Source organism: Spermophilus citellus (genome assembly GCF_964194105.1).
Source record: "Spermophilus citellus genome assembly, chromosome: 4".
Lineage (NCBI taxonomy): Eukaryota > Metazoa > Chordata > Mammalia > Rodentia > Sciuridae > Spermophilus > Spermophilus citellus.
Genome location: NC_138185.1, coordinates 55,137,501 through 55,162,939, shown reverse-complemented (window position 1 = coordinate 55,162,939; position 25,439 = coordinate 55,137,501). Strand labels below are relative to the sequence as shown.

At 46.3% G+C, this 25,439-nt stretch overlaps 1 protein-coding gene across 2 annotated transcripts in view; it reads right to left on the bottom strand.

Moving 5' to 3' along the window:
* The window catches only part of ADAMTS17 (ADAM metallopeptidase with thrombospondin type 1 motif 17), a 366,835-nt gene that overhangs the window by 3,425 nt on the left and 337,971 nt on the right, over positions 1-25,439 (bottom strand). For both annotated transcript variants that reach the window (XM_081292254.1, XM_081292253.1), the window contains 3 exons: positions 17,128-17,332; positions 13,224-13,376; positions 148-325 (listed from right to left, as the gene is read on the bottom strand). In XM_081292254.1, the coding sequence (XP_081148380.1) occupies positions 148-325; positions 13,224-13,376; positions 17,128-17,332 (536 nt within the window). The remainder of the gene's footprint in view (positions 1-147; positions 326-13,223; positions 13,377-17,127; positions 17,333-25,439) is intronic.

Here is a 25,439-nt window from a genome sequence, read left to right as displayed (position 1 = left end):
TCTATAGAACAAACAACTGCTGGCCTCTCCAGGGCTCAAAGCCTGCCCAAGGAGGCAGCTTTCTGGCATACAGAACTCTACCACCAGCAGTGAGTCACTGTCCACAGGACCCAGTGCCTCCTGGAAATCTGGACCAGAAGTACTCACCAAGACGAGGGGAGGTGATGGTGTTCACGTTGATCTTGTCATTGCAGACCTCCTGGTGGCACTGTCTGTAGGCTGCCGGCTTCGAGAGAGTGGGGCACTCGCTGCCATGGCGCCCAGTGACTTTGTGCATGCACTGTACCACGCGGGACTGCAGCCCCTTCCCGCAGGTGGATGAGCACTGCCAGAGACGGGGACAGCCTGAGGTGAGGGTTGGGACAATGACCCCAGAATGTACTGCCCCTGGTCCTGCAAGTCATCCCCAGGTGCTTGCAACATTTTGCAAGGTACTAGTGGCCTGAAAGAAGACCATTTCAAGATATGGATAGCATGTTGGTGTCCCCCCTGCCCAAATGATATGTTGCATCCTTAACCCCCAGGGGGTGGTATTAGGAGGCAGGAACTTTGGGAGGGCTAGGGTTAGATGAGGTCATGAGGGTGAGACTCTCAGGATGGGATTAGTAGCCTTATGAGAAGAGAAAGAGGCAAGTCTGTTTTCTTAACATGAGAAGATGGCCATCTGCAAACCAGGAGGGGAACACACACCAAACACTGGATCTTCATCTGCTGGTACATTGATTTCTGGATTTCCAGACTCCAGAACCGTGTAAGACAAATGTCTTTGGTTTAAGCTGCCTTGTCTTTGGTATTTTGTGATAGCAGCCCCAGTTAAGATGATTGCCAAAATATTAATTCATACTGGTTGCATTTCACTTCTACCTGTTCTGAGCAGAGATCTGGGCTTCAAAATTCTTAAGACAGTGGGCAGGTGGCCTAGTAGCCCCCAGAAGGGACTGGACCTGATTACCACAGGTCTCCCCAGCACTTCTGCTGTCTGTGCCTCTGGGACCTTTGCTCAATCATGACTGCAGTTAGATTTCCCACAAGCCTGGGGGGCTGCAGCTTAGACAGTTTGCATTTCATTTAAACTTAATGCTATCAGTCTGGACTAATATTTGAGGCCGTTGATTTTGGCACCAAATCCCCAGTTACTGGCATTCACAGCATTAGAAACCCTGGCACAAAGAGGCAGAGGTTGCTACAGCCAGGACAGTATGGCTGAGCAGAGCATCCCAAATTCCTGAGGCGTGGACCAGGGCAACCTCTGCTGTGGTTCTATCCTCTGTCCATTCCTTGACAGACTATCTCAAGTTATGTGACACATGACTACTCTTCAGTCAAGCATGGACTGCATATTCGACAGTGATCCCATAAGAGTCTACTGGAGCTGAAAAATTCCCATTACCTAGAAATGTTGCAGACGTCCTAATGTCATAGCTCAACACATTAGTCACGTGTTTGTGGTGATGCCAACGTAAACGGCCTTCTGTGCTGTCACGCACATAAAAAGTATAGCACACACAATTATGTGCAGAACATAATACTTGATAATAAACGACCATGCTACTGGCTTATATATTTACTATGCTTTTTATGGTCAGTGTACTCCTCTACTTATAAAAATAATTTACTGTAAAAGTTTGCTGTGCTACGCCAGCAGCAGCCTTGTGTTTAATAGTGTGTCTCTTGATTACACGAGAGGCCACATGGAAATTGGCCCATGCCGTCTAGGTTTATGCAAGCGCACTCCTACATACCCCCAGAGATGAATTCACCTAATGACACACTTCTGAGTACCTGGCCCCGTTGTGAGTGGCGCATGACTGTGTTACCCAGGGAGGAAACTGCCAGGCAGTTCTGTCCTGTCTAGCCCTTGGCCCTTGCTAACTCTTGCAGGAGCCCTTAAAAATGTCTGCCACATTGGTCTCCTTCCCAAGCAGAGAGCCATATCCATGTGTGGCACCTTCTCCATCTGGAGTCCCTGGTGTCCACACAACCCCTGGGCTTCATGGGACTCGGAGTGTTCTGCAAAACTTTAATATACCCGAGGCTGCTGTGTACTGCCCAGCTGCAGTTAATAATGGCATCTCGGGGTACAGAGAAGGGAGCAGGCCTATCCCTGGAATGTTGCACATGGTGAGGAAGCCAGGTGCCTTCCAGATTCTGTGCTTTCCTATGTCCTCCCCAGGGCCTGACCATGGCCTTCCTGTGGGCTTTGAGGAGTCAGGCTCAGCAGAAGACCTTGGTGTTACCAAGGGGCCCAAGTGGGTACCATCTACTCCCTTTCCCAGGGGCTTCTGTGAGCCAGGTGAATCCTGCTGTTTCCTTGTCTGACAAGCAGGATCATGTTTACCATGAAGGGCACTGATCTTCAAATCAAAGGAGATGCAGGAAAACCACAAGCAGTTCCCATTCCTGTCTCCTTCACCACCCTCCTGCCCTAGTGTTCAAAATAGCACAGGCTCGCTCTCCACCACACAAGGCCAGCCTCAGGGCCTCTGCCTCATGCCTGGCTCCATTTCCTCATCAGAGGACACTGGGCTCAAGCCCCTGAAAAGTCATCCGACATTACAAATGCAGCTTTATGGTCTTGGGAGTCAGCAGGGGTTCCCACCATTAGGGACACCTTGAACTTGGGAAAGATGCTACAACAATGTCACTTCACCTGGGGAAGCTAGGGTCTGCAGCCTGGAGTTAGTGGGTGAGCTTTAAAAAAATCTTAATGTTGGGCTGGGGCTCAGTGGTAGAGCACTTGCCTCACAAGTGTGAGGCACTGGGTTCAATCCTCAGCACCACATAGAAATAAAGATATTAAAAATATTCTTGATGTACCAGACTAATAAAATCGAACTGTTTAGGGGTATCATTGTTTTTGACAGTTCTCCAGATGGTTGCAATGAGCAGCTGGAACTGTGAGGCCCTGATTTAACCTGAGCTTCTGCCCCATGAAGAATGCAAAGAGCTCTGTCGTCTTGTGTGAAGTAGTTGTATATTTATATACAGATACGTATAATTAAGCCAGAATGACATCCAGCTGCAGCTTGATTGCTGAGTTTATATGTAGGTGACAGCTGTGCTTGGATATAAGGGGTGAAAGCTTTCAGTCAAAATTATTCTTAGAAGAGTAAGTTGCTTACTGTTAGAACAAAATCTCTTACAGTTCAGAGGCGGGGGTGAGGAGTGCTTTCAATGATTTTGTAGTCAAAGTACTGTTTGGGAAAATGCCACCCACCTGAATGACCTCAGTCAGGGCTCATTATGGATCTAACGGAGATAACATAGGAGTTAAAAAATAATAAAGAGGAGGAGGCAAAAATTATTCTTGAAGACAGGACTTCATGATCACAAATGAGGATGGTGTAAAAATGTTTACAGATCACTTATAAAAAATAAGTGGTTATGTCTAGGGTCTGAGTTCTCTCAGTGACGGAAAAGTGCAAAGGTTCTAATGCACAGCAGAGTCGCACCAAAACCGAGCAAAGTCACATCAATGAAGCATAAACGAATGCCGCAACCCGTGCAGGAATGTCCAGTGATAGCAGGACAGATTCAAAAGGGCGGCATCTCTAACTGAAATCGGGCAGCGATGACACTCTGCTCTAGCCAAACGCACAGGTGACTCAGAAAAGGGAGCTAGATGATGACACAGACACTGCAAATACTAGGCTGGCACTGTATACAACTGCTCATTCAACTGATCCACCCAAAGCGGCAATTTTATAGGGTTCAGTTTCGTAATGTGCAAAAAAAAATATAGTATTTTTAAATGCAAATGTCATAGATTCCAATACAGAGTAAATCTAAAGTTTCTAATATAACTTTAATTATGAATGTATAACCACATTAATAGTTTACATATTTGAGGTAGGCATTTGACTAGTCCACCTACACCATGAAAGACGTTGACATCTAAATTGGTCATACAATTATGAAAAAAACTCTGCTTTCTGGGAAAACAGGATGATCATATAACTATGATTTTTCTTTCCAAAAACATGGACCAAGCCTGTTTTTGGAAAAAAAAAAGACGATGTGTACTGATCTACAGGTGACATGTGCTTTTTCAGATCTTGAACTACTGGCCATAGCACCACCTTCTGCAAGATACACCAGGAGGAAAAGCTAGGTATTCCCATTACTTTTTGGAGAGGGGAGCATTGAGGCAGGACAAGTAGATATTGGGTTCCTGGGGAGGAAATTCTGCACAGACTAAGGAGTTGTCCCCCTACCTCGTTATATCCATCTTGCTCCCTTGTATCTTCTGATCAGGAGGGGCCCAGGCCCTTCTGGCTGGGGAGCAGCATGCCTGAGTCACTTGTGTTACAGGACTCGGCACTGTATGAGTTCCCCAAAGAATTTCCTTTTCTTCTGCAGGTGTTATTAATATGCATGTGAAAATGAGGGCAAGGGCTCCACCCTGTGGGTCTATTAAAACCAAGTGCAAAATTAACAAGGTCTCTTTCTGGAAGTGATCAATGACCATGGTAAAACTCGAATGTCTGGGGTGAACTTGAAGAAGAATACTCCGAGTTAGTTTTGTTCACCTGCTCTGGGGCCGAGAGAAGGGGCTAGCACTCATGATATCCCAGCACGTACGGGCCTGTGTTCTGGCTTCCCACAGCCTTCTATGTGAGACCTGGATCAGTATAGAACATTCCACAACCACTCTCAGAGGCAGGCCACTGAGCATGGTAGGGGCCAGTGTTGTACCCAAGGTCAGAGTTAGTGGCTAGAGAAGAATAGGACCCAGCTGCCTCATTCACAGATTTCCATCTTCCTGCATGAATTGTGAGCTGGATGGGGCTTCAGTGAGAGGCCAAGAATCAAAACACCGGGTCATTGACTGCCCAGCTACTTATTCATTATCTGCCCTTGCATGGGTCACTAGCATTTAATTTTCTAGTCTATAGAAAGAACCTCCATGAGCTCATAGAAGGTCCTCTCCAACATCCTTCAACCTGGAGGAGTGTTTTTTCCTCTCTAGCGCCCCCATGAGGCAAGACTAGGCCAGGGTGTGAAGGCAGTGTCCCTGCTGCTGTTGGTCCTGCAGACCCCGCCCCTGGTAAGGATTTTACTTATCTGGATTAGCTTTTGCCAAATTCTAGCTGGAGTCCTAGGGGGTGCTGTTCCCATGGCTTTGGTTCATATGGAAAAACTTTGAGAACATGGGGGAATTTATCTACCTGAGAGCTGCACCTGAGCCAGCCTCAAAAAGGATACTCCATTTTTAGGTGAGAAGACAGATTACAAAGTGCCACATACAGAAACCATTCCATTGTTGTTCAATACAGATGTGTGTGTGCCCATTAAAAAGTCTGGAAAACAAACCATTAAAAAATTTCTAAAAATTTTAAAGTCCTATAAGGTTTTCTTTCCATGTAGTCTTTAGTAAGGATTACCTATGTAAATAAAAATGGAGAAATGTGCCAACAACCCTTTGGTTTAAGTGGCCAGTGGCCCATCTTCTGTGCCTGCTGCCTTTTCATTTGAGTTAAGGTGGTACCAAGCCTATCCCTGGCCTAAAATCTACATATGACACATCCTTCTTGACCAGCTTTGCTGAGGGGTGCAGAGTACTGGGCGGAGGCAGGAGACAGACTTGTTGGCGTGCTGCAGACTACTCACTAAGCCTTATGACCTCAGGCAAAGCATTTAACTTTTCTGAGCCTCTATCTTTGAAGCCGGGAGGATAATAAACTTTCAGAACTGTTTCCATACACAGAGGCAGGGTCTGGATAGCGTGGGCCTCAATCACCAGTGTACACTCAAGAGTAAAGAGAGCTGGCTAGGGAGGCCCCAGAGCCTGAGAAGCACATTGAGCCACCTGGCATCTTACATAGCTTTCCTGGACACCCTGAGGTCACTGGACCCTCTGCAGGCAGTTGTGGCCTGGCTCCCAGGGTGATCAGGCAGTTGGACCTGCAGGAGCACAATTAGAAGCTGCTCTCGCCCTGCAGACAAATGTGACTTCAGACGGGCATCTGAAGGGGTGCCCTCCAGGAACCTTAACTCATTCACATTAAGGATAAAACAGGCACACGCTGTGAATTCTCTGTTGGCCTCCCCTGTGGTCCCAGCTTTAATTAAACAGTGAGGAGACTGCAGTGTCTCCTGATAGCATCAAATTTTGCCCCAAGCCTCACCATGAAGCCATTTTTCAAGCTTTTACAATCTAAGCAAACAGATCTATAAAAAAACATATCTGATCTTGTTTGAAGCACTCTCTCACAGAGGGGTAACTTTTTTCAAGTGGCTCATTCCATCAACACTTAATGCAACTCCACAAGAGTCAGTTAACTGACAGAAATAGCAGCAGCCATAAATTCACAAAGACTTCCTGCCAGACAACCTGCAGTAAGCATTGCCCTCCTCCTGCCCCTTCCAAAGCACAAACCTGACTGGTGACCCAGCAGCCCCTGCACCCATCTGTTGGCCGGCCCTGGGCCAGGAGAAAGAGTCAAAGACATGTAAGATGGAGTGCAATAGCAAAAAGAAAATTTTGGATGCACAAAATAATAGGTTCATGGCAACAAAGGAGAGAGGGAGTTTCAATTGGGACTTATACATATGCTTTTCATGCAAATTATGAAGTGACTGTTGGAAAGGCGATATTCCCCAAGGTAGACGAGTTTCCTGTTAAAAGGAGGAAAATACCTTCTGTTTCACATGACAGGGAGACAACATGCAAGCATTACCAGCTTGGCTTTTTTAGAATAACAATAGTTATAACAACGACAATAGAAGTAGTCAAAGCAACAGAGCCTACCTTCTGCATGCCCACCATGTACCTACCAGTGTACACTCAAGAGTAAAGAGAGTGCTCAGAACAGAGTAGGTGCTCAATAAATGCATCTGCAGGGGTTGTGACACTACCTTTCATGGAGGCAGACTATGAGGCTCAGAGTGTCCACGTAACTCTTCCCTAGCTATACAGCAGTGGCCTCCCACCCTTGCCTGCCCACCTCCCCCTAGCAGGGATGAACCAGCTCTTGATCACCTCACAGAGGTTCTCCTACAACAGCAGGGCTCCCTTCTTCTCCCTTCTCCCAGGTAAATAAAATCTGTTATTTATAGCAGATCCCATTGGGATTTTCTGAGGATTAGCTAAAAGAGGCTATAAAGATCTTGGGAGGAAGAAAATGTTTCTGGAGGAGGGGCCCAGCCTGAGCTGCCTTGCGTGGAGGCAGGGTGAGCAGGGGCTGAGTCTGGGTAGAAGGAGACAGGAAGAAACCTTCAGTGCAGACAAAAACCACCCTGTGGCCGCCCTGATTCTCAGGGGCCAGGCTGCCTCCGGCAGGTTTTGGATAGCAAAGAATGACAGAGAATCCTGTCAGTCAGTCCATTTTCTGTTTGTACCTGAAAGGCGCTTGGCTGGTGAAATGTCAAGAGTTCTTCAAAGGCATTTTTTGGACAGTTTTCCCCGCAAGACTTGGCATGAGCAAAGAAAACCTGGGAAGCTGTTGAAACCTGAAATAGCAGGTCTCAACAATAATGAAAATCCCCATGCTCTTTTGTGCTAGCTCTGAGACGGAAAATGCTTTCTTACACACACACACACTCTTCCCCTTTAAAACTCTTGCTTCCTTTCATGCAGTCTTGACTTCAGGAGTCCCTGCTGCCCCCCTCTTCCTTTGAATTCACAGCCTGCTGCACTTCAGATTCTGGTTGGGGCTTCATAGCTAAGGAGCTAGAAGGCAGAGGTGACCTCTGATGAACTGCAGGAATGGGGGAGTCCCCAGGGCTCCTGGGGTTGGGGGAACAGAGGAGACTGCAGGGGCAGCTCTCATTCTCTCCTTAAGCTGGAGCTGTTCCCAGCTGGTCACTGAGCTTCCCCTTTACCAATCTCAGTGAAAGAGGCTTAAGGTCCTACGAAATGCCACAGAAACATGTCTGTCCCCGTCCACACTGTCATCCCAGGAGGGCACAGGCTGGGGCAAACACTGTCTTATGGGGCCTGAGTGACACTTAAGGAACTATTTGTCTAAGACAAATGTTTTACAGATCCATGTAAGAAATGACATTTTAATGAGTGACCACAGACCTGTGACTGTACCCAATGGTGATGAGATGAAGATAAAAATTAGCACTGGCTGGCATCTGTGAAAGTCGTTCATTTCTTATGAAGTATCCCTAAACGCACCTGACAGGAAGATCTTAGACAAGGTTAGGTGAAGCATGGCAAAGCCAGGACATGGACCTGCACTGTCCTTACCAAGTGGGCCCCAACCCCCAAAAGTCAATAACATAATGTGTGGCACAAGAGAAGTGTTCTTCAGGGACAACGGCCAGGTCCAGGCTCTAATGAGAATCTAGACTGTGGTGCAGAAGAGTCAGGATAAGCTGGCGCCCACTCTGATCTGGTCGGATGGACACTGGGGACATGGAGATGGGGGGCCGAGGAGACAAAGGCATCTGCCTTAAGCTCTGCAGGGAGCCCTGGCACCCACCTTGGGCCATGCCAGCACATCTCCTGGCAACTGTTGGAGACGTCACCACTCTGTAGCAAGCTCACTTCTCTTAACTGAGCAGTGACTGGGGCTTCAGCTTTTCCCTAACACTGCGGCAGGCTCTGTTTGCTCATGTGTATTCCACACCAAAGGTACCTGTCCTCTCGCCTCCTGCCCCGTCCGTAGAGCACTGAATTTTGATAATCCTTCTCCCACTAGCTGCTCATGCTCCCACGGGTACTATATCTCACCGAGGATTTCTTTATTTCTGTCCCAGTGCAGAGGGCTGGCTTCCTGACTCCATGGTATGGTTTGCCACATCCCAGAAGAGGGCCCCAGTGTCCTGACTTGCTCTTGGATGTACCAATTTCCTTTAATAGGGATTTGACTTTTAATTTCGTGATTAAGGGAAGACTTAATGTGCAGGATCTCCTCATATAGAAACAACAATTGTGCTAAAGGACAAATGACTGATACAAAGCCTTATGGGTAGGTTTGGATGGGTGGTGTGGAGACCGGGGAGATACTTGATTTTATGCCGAGTCTCTGCCTTTGATAGAGCTGAAGCCATCTTATTGTTCAGTTTCTTGCTTCAAATTAAGATAACCTTCTGACATTGTGCATTGAAAGAAAACTGAATTACAAACCAGAAGGCACGGCACTTTTTAGTTGTGTGACCCTGGAGGAAAAAAAGCCACATCACCACTCTGAGCCTCAGTTTCCTCATTTGCAAAATGATACGAGGCAGTTGTGAGGGTCAAGTGGATCATATGGGTGAAAGTGCTTAGTAAATTCTAAAGCAATGGCAAACATCACAGACTGTAACAACATTTCTGTGGGCTTGAAGAGGGATCAGCCCTCCCTAAATTCCTCTCAGGGCTCACAGGTACTTGCACACATATTGGGTCATTTGAACTTCTCAAGGCCTCTGGGAGTTACTGTCATCTCTGACTTACAGAGAGAAGGAAGCTGGAGTCAGATGAGGCCTCAGAGGGCTTGTCAGACCAGCCCCTTCCCCAGACCTCCACTGACACCAGGAGATCAATGGCCATTTTGATCTGTTCACACCAGGAAGCACAAATTCTTAACATAGAGAATCATCAATTTTCATTAAAAACATCATCCCATTATAATTCCTCTGGAATAGTTTATTTCTCATGGGGAAAAAAATCTCATCAATTCAATGGTGACAAATGTTTCTGGTCTTAGATCTGAGACATTTCGACTTTTGATTAGAAGTCACGCTCTTCTAGAAAGAAATGAATTTTCCTCCTCTTTCAATTTAACTCCCAACCACCCGGGTAGAATACATAGACCCATTCAGTGGCTGCAAACAATGATTTGCATTGTTTTCTGAAAAGTGCTAACATCCTTGGAGGGCAGGCAGCTGCAGGTCATTTTCCAAACACCCAGAACAATTGTAATGCCCTCAGCAGGCGTGGGAATATGAAGTGTGACCGACCCTCCTATGGGCCACTAGTTAGGGTTTGACTATTAGCTGTGCTCAGGACACCAGGGAGGGAGCCACATAGTCCCTGGGAGCCTAGCCTGCCTCACCATGGCTCTGAGCACTGAGGAGCTCTGCTGTTCCCAAAAGCTCTCACCCAGGTAGAATGGTTCCCGTGCATGGGCCTGGACTGGCCTGCACATCACCTCCCGGAAACAAGCTCATCTTTCTCAATAGCACTATGGGGCAAAGTGACAAGAGGGTGCTTGGATGGGAGGTGTCAAAGCTTCCCTGGCTGGAAAGCAGACCTTCTAAGCTCCCTCCATCATGGCACAGTCTGCTGGGTACCTGTCTGGCCCAACACTTTCTGCACTGGCTGCTTGACCTGGTTTCCTCCTGGCCATGAGGACGGGGTAAACATTCTCCACATTCAAGGACAACTGATGGCTCTGAGCCCTAGCCTTCTATCTACTTTCCTTTTAGGGAGTACGTTAGCTGTCTTCAGAGTCTGGTATGAATGGAGGTTTGGATGTTGGTCTGTGGCGATTGTTTACAAATACAGAGGAACCCATGAGCACAACAGTGACACCATCTGCAAAACCGGACAGCAGAGATGACCAGAAACCTGAGAGTAGATCCAAACAGTCCAAATGAGCAAAAACGCCAGGGCAAGATGCATCCCATGGAATCTGCTCCTACTGGCCTCCACAGCCAAGGGGAGTGAGGATCCGGGGCCCCTCAGGGAGCTAAAGTCTTTTCTTCAGAGAAGACACGGAGAGAAAGACAGAGGGCAAACTCCCCACCCCACCCCAGTGATGGCAGCAGAAGGGAGGGGGGTGGGGTGGACAGTTGGGGTGGGGGGTCTCTTGGTGGGCTTCTATGCCCCCACCCCTGCCAGCTGGCTCCCTGCATACCACACACACAGACTTCCAGCCGCGCATCCCCTGCAGTTCTCTTCTGCACAGCAGAACCAAGTTTCCCTCCCTGAGCGCTGGCGCTGGGTGGCTGCTCAACAACACCACTCTAAGCTGAGCTGCTGCTCTGGCCAGACCTGCAGCCGGCTGGGATGGAACAGCTGGCTTCCACGCACACACCGTGCTCAGCACACGGCCAGCCCATCGGATGACAGCCCCATCTAAGTGGCCAAGATGTGGGGGAGGTCTTGACATCCTATGGCTCCTCCTTGTTCTTAACGCAGAGCACAACTGGGGAGGGAGCCCTGCAGAGCATGAGCTCCCAGCAGACTGTGCTGTGCTTTGCATGTGCTATTTCCATTCACCCTCTGGTGTCTGGCTGCTGCTTACACCAGGATGTTCAAAGTACTTAAGAAGACAAGTGTCTCCCTAGTCCTCAAAACCAGAGGGGTTCAGCTGGAGAAGCTCAGACACTGGCTGGTCGACAACCATCTGCAGGGCTCCCCGAGGCTCAGAGGTACCAACCCTGGGACTCCCAGAGCCCTTCTTGTTCTGTTTCTAACATGTGTTTTGAGCACTGAGTAGGGATCCAGGAATAGGGGCTCTGCCAGAGGAGTGCGGGCAAGTGGCTTAGCCACTCTGAGCCTCTATTTCCTCTTCTGTACAACAGGAGTGACAACCCTGGCTGGAAAGGAATGGTAGCATGAGGCACAGAGGAAACAAATGCCAAATACCCCAACCCAGGATGGGCATTTGTGGCCCAGGCTAGGAATTGACCACTTTTCATTTGCCCCTTTGATTCAAGCTGGGTCCAGATGTGCTCGGATAGAGAACATTTCTCAGGATCATTCTATAAAAGGAATCAAGACAAACTGGAGTCAGATCAAAACAGGTTAGTTCTGGGAACTGTGCCCGCAGCAGTGTGAACACTGGGTGAGATTCGAGGTAGGGAAATGAGCTTAGTTATGAAAGGGCTTAGTCACTTATCCCAGCACCCTGGAACTTCTGAATACCTCTGAGAAACAGGCAGAACCAGGCTTCATGAATTCCATTTTGGAGATAAAGATACTGAGGGCCAGAGAGGTTATGAAGTTCAAGTGGAACAGAGTTACATGCCAGATCTCAATGTCTCTATCCCATGACTCTGGTTCTCATGGCCCAGAGCACATGTATCTTTTGTGAAAGCCTTGGAGTCAAGTTTTTCCTCCAGCGTAAGATTCATTCTGGAAGCTTCCTAATGAGCACTATCTACATCCATGTCACTGTGTGACATCTGTGTTTGTTTTGGGGAAGCTAGACTGTTGGCCTTGATTCTATTGCTGGGTCAGGTCTTTTGAACAGGGAATAAATAAGAAGCAGGTATTTTGGGTCTCCAAATTCAGTTATCTAGAGGTGACATTTTAGCACAGCAGGTAAACTGGGACCTAAGATATTTGACTTTATTTTTTTGCACTTGAAGTGTTTGGAGGGCTTTGTTTTCTGACTTGTGTTGGGCAGGGAGGTGGTGGCATTTCTACAAGGGATTGGATTCTGACAAGTTTTGCTTCACAATGAACAAACCATTCTCCCTTCTACAAAGCAGAACTGACCGGGGGCCCTGTTGCCAGATTTTCATACTGAAATTTTACATTTTGTACCAAAATGGTTACAATATTACACACGCCAAACAAACACCAACAGCTTCTTCAGTCACCAGTCAGCAACCTTTGAATGAAGAGGGACCCGGGGAAGCAAGTAGATATTTTTCAGTTGCTAAGACCACAAGGAAATATTTAAAAAGAATAAATAGATTCTGAGCTCGCCTTAGACATCGTATGGTTGCTGTGAAAAGGAAACCTACTGGAAGGTTCTTACGCTGACATCAGTCTCCAGTAAATGGGAGTCATTCAAAGATACCAGGGGAATGAATAAATGAAGGGTTAAACACCAAAGACTTTTTCACTCAGAAAAACATTCAATCTCTGTTGAACCCTCCTTGTCCCCTGGATGTGGACCAAAGGTCCTGGAAATGAATGGAAGTGACATTTGCCCAAGTATCCCCTATGTGTCTGCTTCGACCCAGCCTCCCACACATTTATAAGGCTCTTGTGACAGAAGGCTGTGAGGCCAGGCCCGTAGCAGGATGCTGGGGCACAGCCAGAATGCTGAAAAGGGCGGCCAGGCTGGTGACAGAGCACCCACATTTTGCTGTATTCATTTTCCTTCCAAAGGTTCACAAAGCAGTGGGTGCTCCCAGCCAGCATAGAGAGCTGATCCACCTGCAGGAGCAGCAGGCAGGATGCACGCAGGGCCACTGGCAGGTGCAGAGTTGGGAATCTGCATGGTTAGATTGGAACCCCTGTAGAACTGGGCCCAATGGGACACTGAGCTCCTGACTGGAGCCCCCTGGACTGTTGCAGCAGGAGGGGAATGTCAGAGCGCCGTCCTCACCTTAGACCAGTCCCCCGTCTTCCACTCATAGCAGCCTGAGTAGTCCTCACACGCCTCCTCGGCTTTCGGCCTTGTGGATGCATCGCATTTCCCTTGTGAGTTGGTGCACGTCACAGTTCGCTTCCGCATCCCTTTACCACAGTTGGCAGAGCACTGCAAGATACCATGTAAACATTTAATCCAGACCAATTCAGTTTAAGTCCATCAACATCTATGAAGTCCCTACTCTGTGCCAGACCTGGAGTGGGGACACAAAGATGAAGATGCTGTTTCTATCCTCAAAAAGTACAGGGTCTTCAGTCTTAGGCACCTAGTCCCGGTTGGGACCCCAGCTGGGTGGCTGGTGATGGGGGAGACGCACAGGAATCAGAAATTGCAAGAACTTGGGGTGCCCAGAAGGTCAAATGAGGGGAATGGAATTTAGTGGCCAGTCATCAGCTCCAAAAGACCAAGGCATTGTGTGAGTTCAGAGGGCAAATGTGCGCAGGCTCAGAGGACGAGCAGGAGACAAGCCAGCAGGAGCAAGGTGAGGCCCTGGCAGCATGAGGTCCAAGGCCACCAGCTCCTGCTACACATGGCAAAGACCCTGATGCAGGAAAGAGAAGTAGGAGACAGACAAGAAAAGCCATAGGTGACTTTTTTGTAAACAGGTGTCCCTTGCTGACAGTTCTAATGGATATTTAAGTGAGGACACCAAACGTGGTAACATAAGAGTGTTCCTGGAAGTAGCTCGCTTACTTCTTGGGAGACAGTGTGGGAGGGCCTGAGGGTGATGGGTGATATGCAAGCCTTCAGTTCAAGACTGCCCCCATTTCCTCCAGCAGAAAGGGGTGAGGACAAGATGTCAGGGTGTGGAGGGTGGGCAGCTCTGGGATGAGCCTGCAGCCTGCTCCTGGCATGCTCCTCTGTGGGGCAGGGTGGTGCACTGGCTGGCAATAGCACTTATGGCTCTCCACAAATAAAGTGGAAGAAGTCCCAGCAGAGTTGACCTGGCACCTTGGGGAGACATAACTGCCAAGTGCGATGAGTGGTCGGCAAGCAGAGGGGACGTAGTCTGTAGGCCAGGGAGCTATCCCTCCAATTTTCTGTATGTGGACCAGTGCGTAGTCTCCCTGAAAAGCCCTGTCCCCACCATGAATGCAGACACCTAACTGAGGGAGATGGTGGGCTACAGGCTGGATTCTGCTAAAGAAACTTCATACTTGTTCAGTTTGCCAAGGCTACTGCAGCAACTTTCTTAAGCGACAACTTTTAAAAAGTTCCATTGCGTCTGCTAAAATAAAAGTACATGAAGAGCAATCATTATTCTTGATATTTCTGTTATTAGTATTTATTCTACAATATTACCTACCTTTTTGTTATGAATTTAATATAGCACTCGCTCTCTCTCTCTCTTGCTCGCTCGCTCTCTCTCGCTCTCTCTCTCTCTCTCTCTCTGAAGCTGCCATGGGTTTTGAGAACCAGCTTCAGAACTGGCTGGGCTGTCACCTGGGGGAGCTGGCAGAACACACACACTTGGATTGGTGTTGGGGAGAAGCACTGGTTTAAAGGGACCTCTGGTGCAAGGAGCCAGTCCGGTTGCAGGTTTCGCACACAGGACCACCTGGGCCAGGAGGGCTGCCTCAGGGAGCCCTGGGCCACTGCAATGAAGGACTAGCCCCTGCTTCTCTGTGTGACAATGTTTTCTGATTATTTCAGCAACTCTGTCTGCACCATTTGACACATGGACTTCCCTGACCTCAGAGTCTACATGACTTGCTTCTTGGCAACTAATAGGCCACTCACCATTCCTGCAGCTTCTTACTCTGTTCTGTGTTTCTTGCCCCTTTACCTTGAATTTCAAGCACTGAGTGTCCAAATAATTTCTCTAGCAAACCTGGCTTTGGCCCCTTAGTCTGACTAATACCCCACTCCCTGGGGGCCTCTGGCCTGGTGGAAGGACAGTGCCGTGGGCAGATGTCACCTCTAAAGGGACCTAGGAGGGGAAGCTCAGCCTCTCTTTCTGCTTCCCATTGAGGATTGAGCCTAGAAACTGAGGATAGGAGGAATCCATTTATTACCTTTGGCATCCTTCTGCAAATCTGATTCTCCAAATGAAGATGGGAAGGAGCTGGGGGAGGGAGTATTTAGTAAGGGTGATCAATGAAGCTGGTTGAATAAGAGCCATCATGTCAATAAAAACTCTCCCACAAGAAATGAAAGCCAGCTTCTGGCCAGGGCTGGAGGGGCTTCAGCCCACAGTGAAGGGGCAGAAATACCAGCTTCATAAGGAACTTGTGGAGGAAGGATGTGATTCCACGTCACATGTTAAGAAAGCAGCATTTTGCTTGCATGGGGCTGGGCCAGAATGAGATGGATTGGTACAGATACTAGTGCAGGATTAGGATGGGGCATTAATGTAGAGATGATCATAAAGAAATTCCTTTAAGCCTTGCTCTAGTTGTCTCACCTTTCCCAGATATGGTGGTCTTCAGTGCTTTAATAACTGATAACTCCAGGCTTGGTTCTTTTGGTAAAGAGGCCTTTTTCCCCACATAAGAGTCTGAATGGAAGATTTATTTTAATCTTATCAATCAGATTAAAGCATAAATCTTGCTTGAATTAGGAGCTGGGTGGTCAAATCCCTAAGGCTCATCTGGGGTTGGGGAAAGGAATTGTGGCTGTGTGCCTGTCTCCATCCTGGCAGCAAATATGAAAAAAAAAATTCCAGCCAGGCATGGTGGCTCACACCTATAATCCTAGCTGCTTGAGAGGCTGAGGCAGGAGGATTGCAAGTTTGAGGCCAACCTGGGCAACTTAGCAAGATCCTATCTCAGAATTCTGAAAAGGGTTGGGAATGTAGCTCAGTGATAGAATATAATCCCCAATAGGGCCAACAAAGAAAATTTTTCTTGATGTTAACTTTACAAACCTAAGTATATATAAAGAAAAAAATTAAGCTCTTTGTCCTAAAATATTATAAAGTAGGGGTTAAGGGCAAAGGTCTTTAAATGAGTATATTTCAAGACTGGTCTGAAGATTAAACTCAGTTTTAGAGCAGCCAACGGTAGACTTCTCCTTCATTAAAAATGGGCTGAATACTTTTTTATTCAAAATAAATTCCGACTGTTTGGCAATCAAAGGAACTTTAAAAATATTTTCCACACTGAAGACTGTCTTGGATCTAGCCTCTTTGAATTTCATAGACCACTTTTGGTGGAAGACCTGAGGGAAGGTTGCCCTTTATTTAGCTATTTTTTGTTTGTTTTACAGCCAAACAATCAAAAGCATTAAGGCAAAGTCAATGCAAAGCTTTGGAAGATGACACCCTTAAAGATAAAATGGAATTTCCAGGACCAACTTTCAAAGTGAAAACTTAAGGCTTAATTGACCTCTTTCCAAAATGTTTTATGGCGTGAGATTTGTAACTCCAACTTGCATACTAAAAGCTGTCCCTCCCAGCATCTAACTCTCACAATCTACAAAACTGCTGTGGCATGAAAGGAAAGTCTTTAAAACAGCTTCCCAACTTGACCACACTAGAGCTCAAACACGCCCAAAGGAAAATTAAAAGGTCAACTGGGGTGTGTGTGTGTGTGTGTGTGTGTGTGTGTGTCTATTTATTTATCTTTAGGTGGGAATTGTCATAAGAAATGAAACGAATAGTACTTTCACTGTGATGCCATGTGCATCATCACAAACATGTTATCCATGTTTTCTTTAAGCCATGTTGTTATCTCAAATGGAATTTAAGAATATATGGGCCAGAACACAGCTTTGAGCTCCTCTGGAGCAGATAAAGACCATGACACATGGAGATGTATCACAAACACCACGAAGAGAAAAGTACCACACTACATCCTGTGGACAAGGGCTGGGGGCTCTTGTGGTGGTTTCAGTCCCAGCCACAAGTGCAGCCACTCACCTGTGACCACTCTGATGCCTCCCAGATGGACAGGCAGTCCTGGCCTTCGCAGCTCTGCACTGGTGTTGGTCGGGGGCTTGGGCAGTAGAGGGGCCGTGTGGTGACATGTGTGCCATTCTGTAGCTGGTACACACAGGTCACCTCCCGATGCTGGATGCCCTTCTCACAGGTGGCTGAGCAGGGGCTCCATGGGCCTGCCACCCACCTGAGCAGGGGAGAAAAGACAGGGAGTGTTATGGTTTGGATGTGAGGTGTCCCCCGAAAGCTCACGAGAGACAGTGCAAGAAGGTTCAGAGGAGAAATGCTTGGGTTGTGAGAGTCTTAACCCAATCAGTGAATTAATCCCCTGAGAGATGTTCTGCCTCACCTTGAGCTCCAAGAATGGAGCTGGCCTTCTCTGGCCTAAGACCTCTGAAACCGTGAGCCCTTGAATAAACCTTTCCTGCTTCTCAATTGTTCTGGTCAGGTCTTTCTGTCATAGCAGTGAGAAGCTGACTAAAACAGGGGGTGTGTAATAGGGGAGAGAGGCTATCTCCCCCCACACCATGGAGAGCCTTTCAGAAGGATCATGGAACATGTTTTATTCAATGGGGTGTAAGTGGGCAAGTACTGGCGACAAAGCTCCTGCTTTGAATGTAGTCATTAAGTTTGGCTCTGATTCTGTTTCTTGCCCTCTGCCATGACAACATGACACTATTCTAAGACACTGAGATATTGGGAATGTTTGTTACTGCAGTACTTGCTAACTGATACAATCTTTGACAAAGGTCTTTTCAGTCTCCCTGCATGAATCCACCAGAACAAGGTTCTCACTGCCTTAGGGACTGTGGAACCTCCAAAGTGGGTCTTTGAGGATGCCATCTTGAGGATGGCAGCTGGTAGGCCATAGGGAAGGGGACTACTGAGGTCAGCACTTTAAAGCATTCTTCTAAAACTTAATTTATCTGCTCAATGCTTCAATGATCTGGGGTCTATACCTCTGTCAGCTTCAGGGTGTTGAAAAACTGACCAGTTTGGGAATGTCTCTCCTTCTTGGTCCTCTGATGAGCTGTTAAGCTTTGCCCACTCTCTAGTCCTTCCTCAAATACTTCTAGCTCCTGGGAGCTCAGCACTTGGCAAGAGTGCCTGGAACCACAGATGGCGAGATGGACAGGTATTCATTCCATTCCTCTTCATCAGAAAAAGTAGCCCTGGTTCCACCAGAAACAAAACCTGATCATGCCATGCCATCACACTGTGCCACTGTACCCCTTAGAAACAGCTGAGCATCTCCCAGAGCCTTTGGGTGGGCACTGGGTGGTGCCAACTGGCCCTTCCTCTCCAGTTCCGGCTCTTGAAGTTCCTCGGACCCACCAGTAAGTGGGAGGGACAGAGACAACAGCCTACTGAGGGGTGTGGTGGTGAGCGCAAGTGACATACTGCCATAAACTGCATGTGGCACACATCAGCCCCAGACCTTTAGTGAGGATTGCTGCCATTATCTCCCAGGTAGGCGATGCTGAACTCCCAGGGCAGCAGGCAAGTCTCTCATGTCAACACAAAAAGAATTGAAGTGACTCCTACACCTTTCTCCTTGTTCTGGTTTTCAGATTAAGATGGATTCTTGATTTCTCCATCCTAATTGTAATTTTCTAATCAGTTGCTGCTGTTTTAAAATGAACAGAATGGCCCAGGTTTGGTCTGATAGCACCAGGAGAGGAGGTGACCTCTTTAAATGGAGATGCCATCTTTATCAATGCCACCCACCTTTGCCCTATTTCTGTTTCTAAGCAGCCAGGTTACCCCTGTTACCTCTATCCCCACCCTGCCTACTTACTTTTGCATCTCATAACCACCACCCCCCACCTCCCCAGTCAGATCACTTTTGTCTTACACGTTTGTGTTGAATTTTGAGAATATAAACATCAGGCTTCAAGGCGAGACTTGGGGATTATTGTGTTGACTCTAAGTGTAAAAGAAGCTTTGAATTTGCTCCTGTCATTTGCATGTACTGTGCTTTCTAGGATAAGCCTTAGAAGTATGACCTTTATGTCCTACCCATGGGAATGTCACCTGCCCTGGGAGTGCACACCACTGGTCACAGGATGCACTTCCATGGCTGGGCACATGGCCAGGGCCTGTGCTGTAGTGAATGTGGGCAGTGATTCCCTGTCACGGGCAGGTCCCATCTGGGACACACAGGGTGATGGAGGAATTGCTGGGCGAGGCTTAGCAGCCCTCCCTTGGATACCTCCTATACCTTCTGCCCCATCAGTGACTTGGATAATCACATCTGAGGGGAAAGAGAGTCCAAGGGGAAAGTGGAAGGAAGGAAGGGAATGTTGATGCCGGCTACAGCACGGGCAGACTTTGAAGATGGTATGCTAAGGGAAATAAGCCAAATGACACGATTCCACCCACACAAATATGATGTGACCAAAAGACAAATACCACATGATTCCACCCATTCAAGGAACCTGGAGAGAGAAAAAGTAGAAAGAATGGTGGGTGCCAGGGGCTGGGTGGGGTGAGGAGTGTTTTCTGTTTAATGGATGCAACATTTTAGTTTGGAGAGAGAAAAGAAAGACAAGTTTGAGTTAGCAAGTTTGATTTCAAGTTTGATTTCTTCTTAAGAGCCATGAAACTGTAATTCTTTAGGAAGGCATAGTTAACAGTTCTCTAATTTGGGCTGTCTTTCCCATCACTCTGAAGGGGTTAGAATGGAATCTCCTCCCTTTCTGTCCAAGTGACTCGGTTCCTGTGCCTAACAGGGTGAGTGTCCCTATCCAGACTGTTAGAACCAGAAGTAGTTCAGATTCCTGATTGTTTGGGATTTTGGAATATTTGCATATAAATCACGAGACATCTTAGATATTGGATCCAAGTCAAAACATAAAATTCATTTGTTTCCCATACTCCTCATTCACACAGCCTGAAGGTAATTTTATTCAATATTTTGAGTATACCTGGTTTTGACTTATACCCATCACATGAGATCAGGTATAAAAGTTTCCACTTGTGGCATCATATTGATTCACAAAAAGTTTTGGATTCTGCATAGCATTTTGGATTTCAGATTTTTGGAGCAGGGATTCTGAGCCTGTATTCTGAGTTATAATATGCTAATGAGATATATTGGATAGCTCAGTGACCTTTGAGACACTATCTTCTCTATTTTTCCCTGCATAAAAAAATTGCCACAAACTTAATGGCTCAAAACAAAATTGATTTATTATCTTACATGGAGATAAAAATTCTAGAGATCAGAAGTCTCAGATCTTGCTGGTTTAAAATCAAGGTATTCAGAAAGATTCTAGAGCTCAAAAATGAATTCAGCAAAGAAGCAGGATATAAAATTAATATCCACATATCAGTTGTGTTCCTATATACCAATGATGAATCAGCTGAAAGAGAAATTAGGAAAACTATCCCATTCACAATAGCCTCAAAAAAAAAAAAAAGGGAATAAATCTAACAAAAGAGGTGAAAGACCTCTACAATGAAAACTATAGAACACTAAAGAAAGAAATTGAAGAAGACCTTAGAAGATGGAAAGATCTCCCATGTTCTTGGATAGGCAGAATTAATATTGTCAAAATGGCCATACGACCAAAAGAGCTAAATAGATTTAATGCAATTTCTATTAAAATTCCAATAATATTCTTCATAGAAATAGAAAAAGCAATCATGAAATTCACCTGGACAAATAAGAGATCCAGAATAGCCAAAGCAATCCTTAAAAAAGTGAAGTAGGAAGCATCACAATACTAGACCTCAAATGATACTACAGAGCTATAGTAATATAACCAGCATGGTATTGGCACCAAAACAGACATAAGACCAACGGAAGAGAACAGAAGACACAGAGGCAAACCAATACACACACAAAAGTGACATAAGCATACATTGGAGAAAAGATAGCCTCTTCAACAAATGGTGCTGGGAAAACCAGAAATCCATATGTAATAGAATGAAAGTGAACCCCCATCTCTCACCCTGCACAACATTAAACTCCAAGTGGATCAAGGACATAGGCATTAGATTAGAGATCCTGAACTTACTGGAAGAAAATGTAGGAGCAACTATCCATCATGTTGACTTAGGAATTGACTTCCTCAGCAAGACTTGTAAAATCAAGAATCAATAAATGGGATGGTATCAAACCGAAAAGCTTCTTCACAACAAAGGAAATGATCAAGAACATAAAGAGAGAGCCTACAGAATGGGAGAAGATCTTTGCCATCTGCACCTCAGAGAATTAATCTCCAGGATATACAAAGAACTAAAAAAAACTAAAAAAAAAAAAAACACCAAAAAAACTAAAACCCAAACCCAAAAACCCCAAACAATAAATGGGCAAAGGAACTAAACAGGCATTTCTCAGAAGAAAAAAAAATACAAATGACCAACAAATATATATAAAAATGTTCAACATCTCTAGCAGTTAAAGAAATGCAAATTAAAACTACACTGAGATTTATCTCACTCTAGTCAGAATGGCAATTATCAAGATTACAAGTAACAATAAATATTGGTGAGGATCGGGGGGGAAAGATATATTCATACATTGCTAGTGGGATTGCAAATTGATACAACCATTTTGGAAAGCAGTAGGGAGATTCCTCAGAAAACTTGGAATGGAACCACCATTTGACCCAGTTATCTCATTCCTCAGCATATACCTAAAGGACTTAAAAGCAGCATACCATGGTGATGCAGCCACATTAATGTTTATAGGAGTTCAATTCATAATAGCAAAGCTATGTAACCAACACAGGTGCCCTTCAACAGATGAATGGATAATGAAAATGTTTTACACACACACACACACACACACACACACACAAAGAAATATTACTCAGCCATAAAGAAGAATGAAATTATGACATTTGCTGGTAAATGGATGGAACTGGAGACCATCATGCTAAGTGAAATAAGCAATCCCAAAAAAACAAAGGCCAAATGTTCTCTCTGATATGAAGATGCTAACACACAATAAGGGGGTGGAGGGAGGAACAGAAGCTCATTGGATTAGATAAAGGGAAATGACGGGAAGGGAGGAGGGATGTGAATAGAAAAGGCGGTAGAACAAATTGGACATAATTTTCCTATGTTCATACATGCATACACAACCACTGAAACTCCACATCATGTACAACCACAAGAATGGGATCCTAATTAGAATAATCTATACTCCATGTATGGATGATATGTCAAAATACTCTGTACTGTCATGTGTATCTAAAAAGAACAAATAAAAAATTTAAAAAATAAAATCAAGGTTTTGGGGCAAATGTTAGCTCCTTCTAGAGACTCCAGGAAGGAACCTCTTTCCTCCTGCCTTTTCTAACTTTTACACATGGCCTTCATTTCTTGGCTTGGGTCTCCTTCCTCGAACTTACTTTCAACAGTGACAGGTTGAGTCTTTCTTCATGACTCCAACCTTCTCTTCTACCTTCCTCTTCTGCTTTCAAGGACCCCTGTCATTACACTGAATCCACTTAGATAATCCAGAATAATCTCCTTGGAGGCCAGTTGATTGGCCACCTGTATTCATTTGCTAAGGCTACCAGAAAAGGTATCACAAACTGGGTGGCTTAAACCTAGAAAAATATATTCTTCATAGTTCTAGAGGCCAGAAGTCCAAATCTGTCTGTCACCAGGATTGGATCTTTCTGATGGAGAATCTATTCTGTATCTATTGCCTTAGGTCTTGTTAAGGGCCCATGATCCTTAGCATTTCTTGGTTTGCAGAAACATGGGTGTGTGTCTTCATGTTCACATGGTGTTGCTCCTGGGTGTCTGTGTCCTTCGTGGCCATCTTCTTACAAGGACACCAATCACATTGGATTAAGGGCCCGACTCTATCTAGCATGAGCTCTTCTTTATGAAGTCCATCTCTAATGACCTTATTTTCAACTAAGATGACATTATGAGATCCTGGGGGCTAGACTTTAACATCTCTCTTTTGGAAGTTACAATTCAACATTAATTCCATCTTCAAACATAATTCCCCTTTGCCATATAACCTAACATTTTAATAGGTCCTAGGGATTAGGATGTGGACATCTTTGGGACCATTAGGCTACCTACCACAGACCCATCACAATCAGGGTAATGAGAAATTGCAGCTTCTATTCAAAACTTACTTTTTATTCACTCTTGATTTGGCTGTGATTTAAACTACATAAAGGCCTTGAGAGGGCTCCTGAGATGTGACTTGGCTGTTACCAAGAAATATTGACAGGGGTTACCTTCTTTAAAAAAAAAAAATATATATATATATATGTTTAGTTATAGATGGACAAAATACCTTTATTTTATTTATTTATTTTATGTGGTGCTGAGGATTGAACCCAGTGCCTCATACTTTCGAGGCAAGTGCTGACCCACAATCCCAGCCCAGGGGTCACGTTCTCATGACACAGTTCTTTTATGTTGAATACATAGTGACTCTCAAATGTCTAGACAACTAAAAAGAGGATACTGTTAGTCACTTATTTTCAACATAACAGTATTAAACCTTAACAGAGTGTGAGATGTTATACTTCAACATAATCTGAGCTCACAAGTGGTCTGTCTGTGGGATCTGTGTGGACTTTATCCATCCCCAAAGTGGGTGAAAAGGAAGGATCTGGCTCCGGCTTCACACCTAACTGGTGCCAATATCTGTGCCAGGAATGTTCTTATGTTCACTCAATTAATCAAAGTAAGGAAGCAAGATGCCTATATGTGATTCTCTGGGTATCTGTTACAGAGACTGGTAAATTCTAGGCACAGCATCAAATGGGCCTCACATGAGATATCATAGCATAAAAAAAATAAAGTCAACAGCCCCAGAAGGTTGCAGGGCAGGTCACAGAATAGTCACTGGGAGAGTTAATTCACTCAATCTAAGCATGTTTGATCCCCTGGCACATAGTGTGTACCTCACAGTGAGTGCTGACCACGGGGCCTCTAAGTTAGTGTCCCCACCTTCACAAACCCCAGTTAAGTGCTGCCTTTAGAAGAGGGGGGACACACAAGGGGATGATTTTTTACCATCTGATAAGTGCTGCAGAGGAAACGGAGCTTAAGTTGGGTCCTGGAGGTCAAAGTGAAGTTGGCCAAACAAAGAGGTGGTGCTCAGTGCTCAGAGGGAGCTTGTCTACAGAACATCAGGATAGAGCGAGGAAGCAACCGCTGGGCTGGGGGATGTCGGGTCCCTTGAGGGTCCTATGGGTAGGGTAGGAAGAACAGAGTTCTTGGGTGCATCTACTAATTGTGTGCCTCCAGGCAAGATGGTGACTTTCTTTGAGGTAGTGGGGAAACAGGCACTGAAGGAAGGTTACCACAGGACGGAGGCGACAGGGCTTGGGGGATGTGGGCCAGGGAAGAGGATGAGGAATGAGTCAAGCTTAGGCTCCGTTGGGCCTGAGGGTAGTGGTGGTGCCTTGGCTGAGAGGGAGAACACAGGAAAGGAGCTGGCTGTGGGTGAGGGTGGGAGCTTCTTTGACAGATCAAGCTAGGTCGACACTGGGCAGCTGAGTGAAGGTGTTGGGAAGGGTCTGCAGGTATAGCCTGGAGCCTGGGGGTGCAGTGTGGAACCACAGGCAGTGGCTCAGAGGCTTGGGAGCCTCTGGTCATGTCTCTGGCATGCAGAAGGGAAGCGTGGAGGGACACCTGTGGGTGAGGAGAGTATGGAGATCAGAGGAAGGGGGGAGTAGTCCCTAGAGAACACACTGGCAGGTTCCTTTCAATGCAGACATCTATCTAAAAGGGCCACCCCTTCATTATAGGTGGTGTCATATGGAAAAGCTTTCAAGGGCTACACAGTAGAGACAGTGACTCCTGAGGGTCAATATCAGAGACATGGGGTGGCCATCAGGGGAGGGAGGCCTGGGACCACATAAAAGGGAGGATACTTGAGAGGGGGTTCAGCCTTGGTGAGTACCCTGCTGCTGTCCCTGCATGGGATTTGGTGACAGGCCTGGGCCTGTTAGACATGGCACCTTGAAAGGTGTCTGGCCTCAAGAGTGATCTTGTCCCTTCCTGTCTCAGGGAGATGCGGGCAGGCTGATTTGGAAAGCTAGGTGGAGCTAAGCTCTCCCTTCTCAATGATTCTCTGCCCAGAGCAGAGTCAGCTTACACTTGGGCCTGCTGGCTAGCCCTGGGACACCAAGGCACATGGTGTCACTCTTCCCACACGTGTCCCCAGGACCTTTCCTACCTGCTGGCTTGTTCTCATGCCACTGAAACTTCCAGAGGCCGCTGGCAGCATAAGGCCGGATGGCCTCCCTGCATAGTCAGAGGCCCCGACCTGGAGTGACAGCAGGATTGACTCAAGGTCTGTC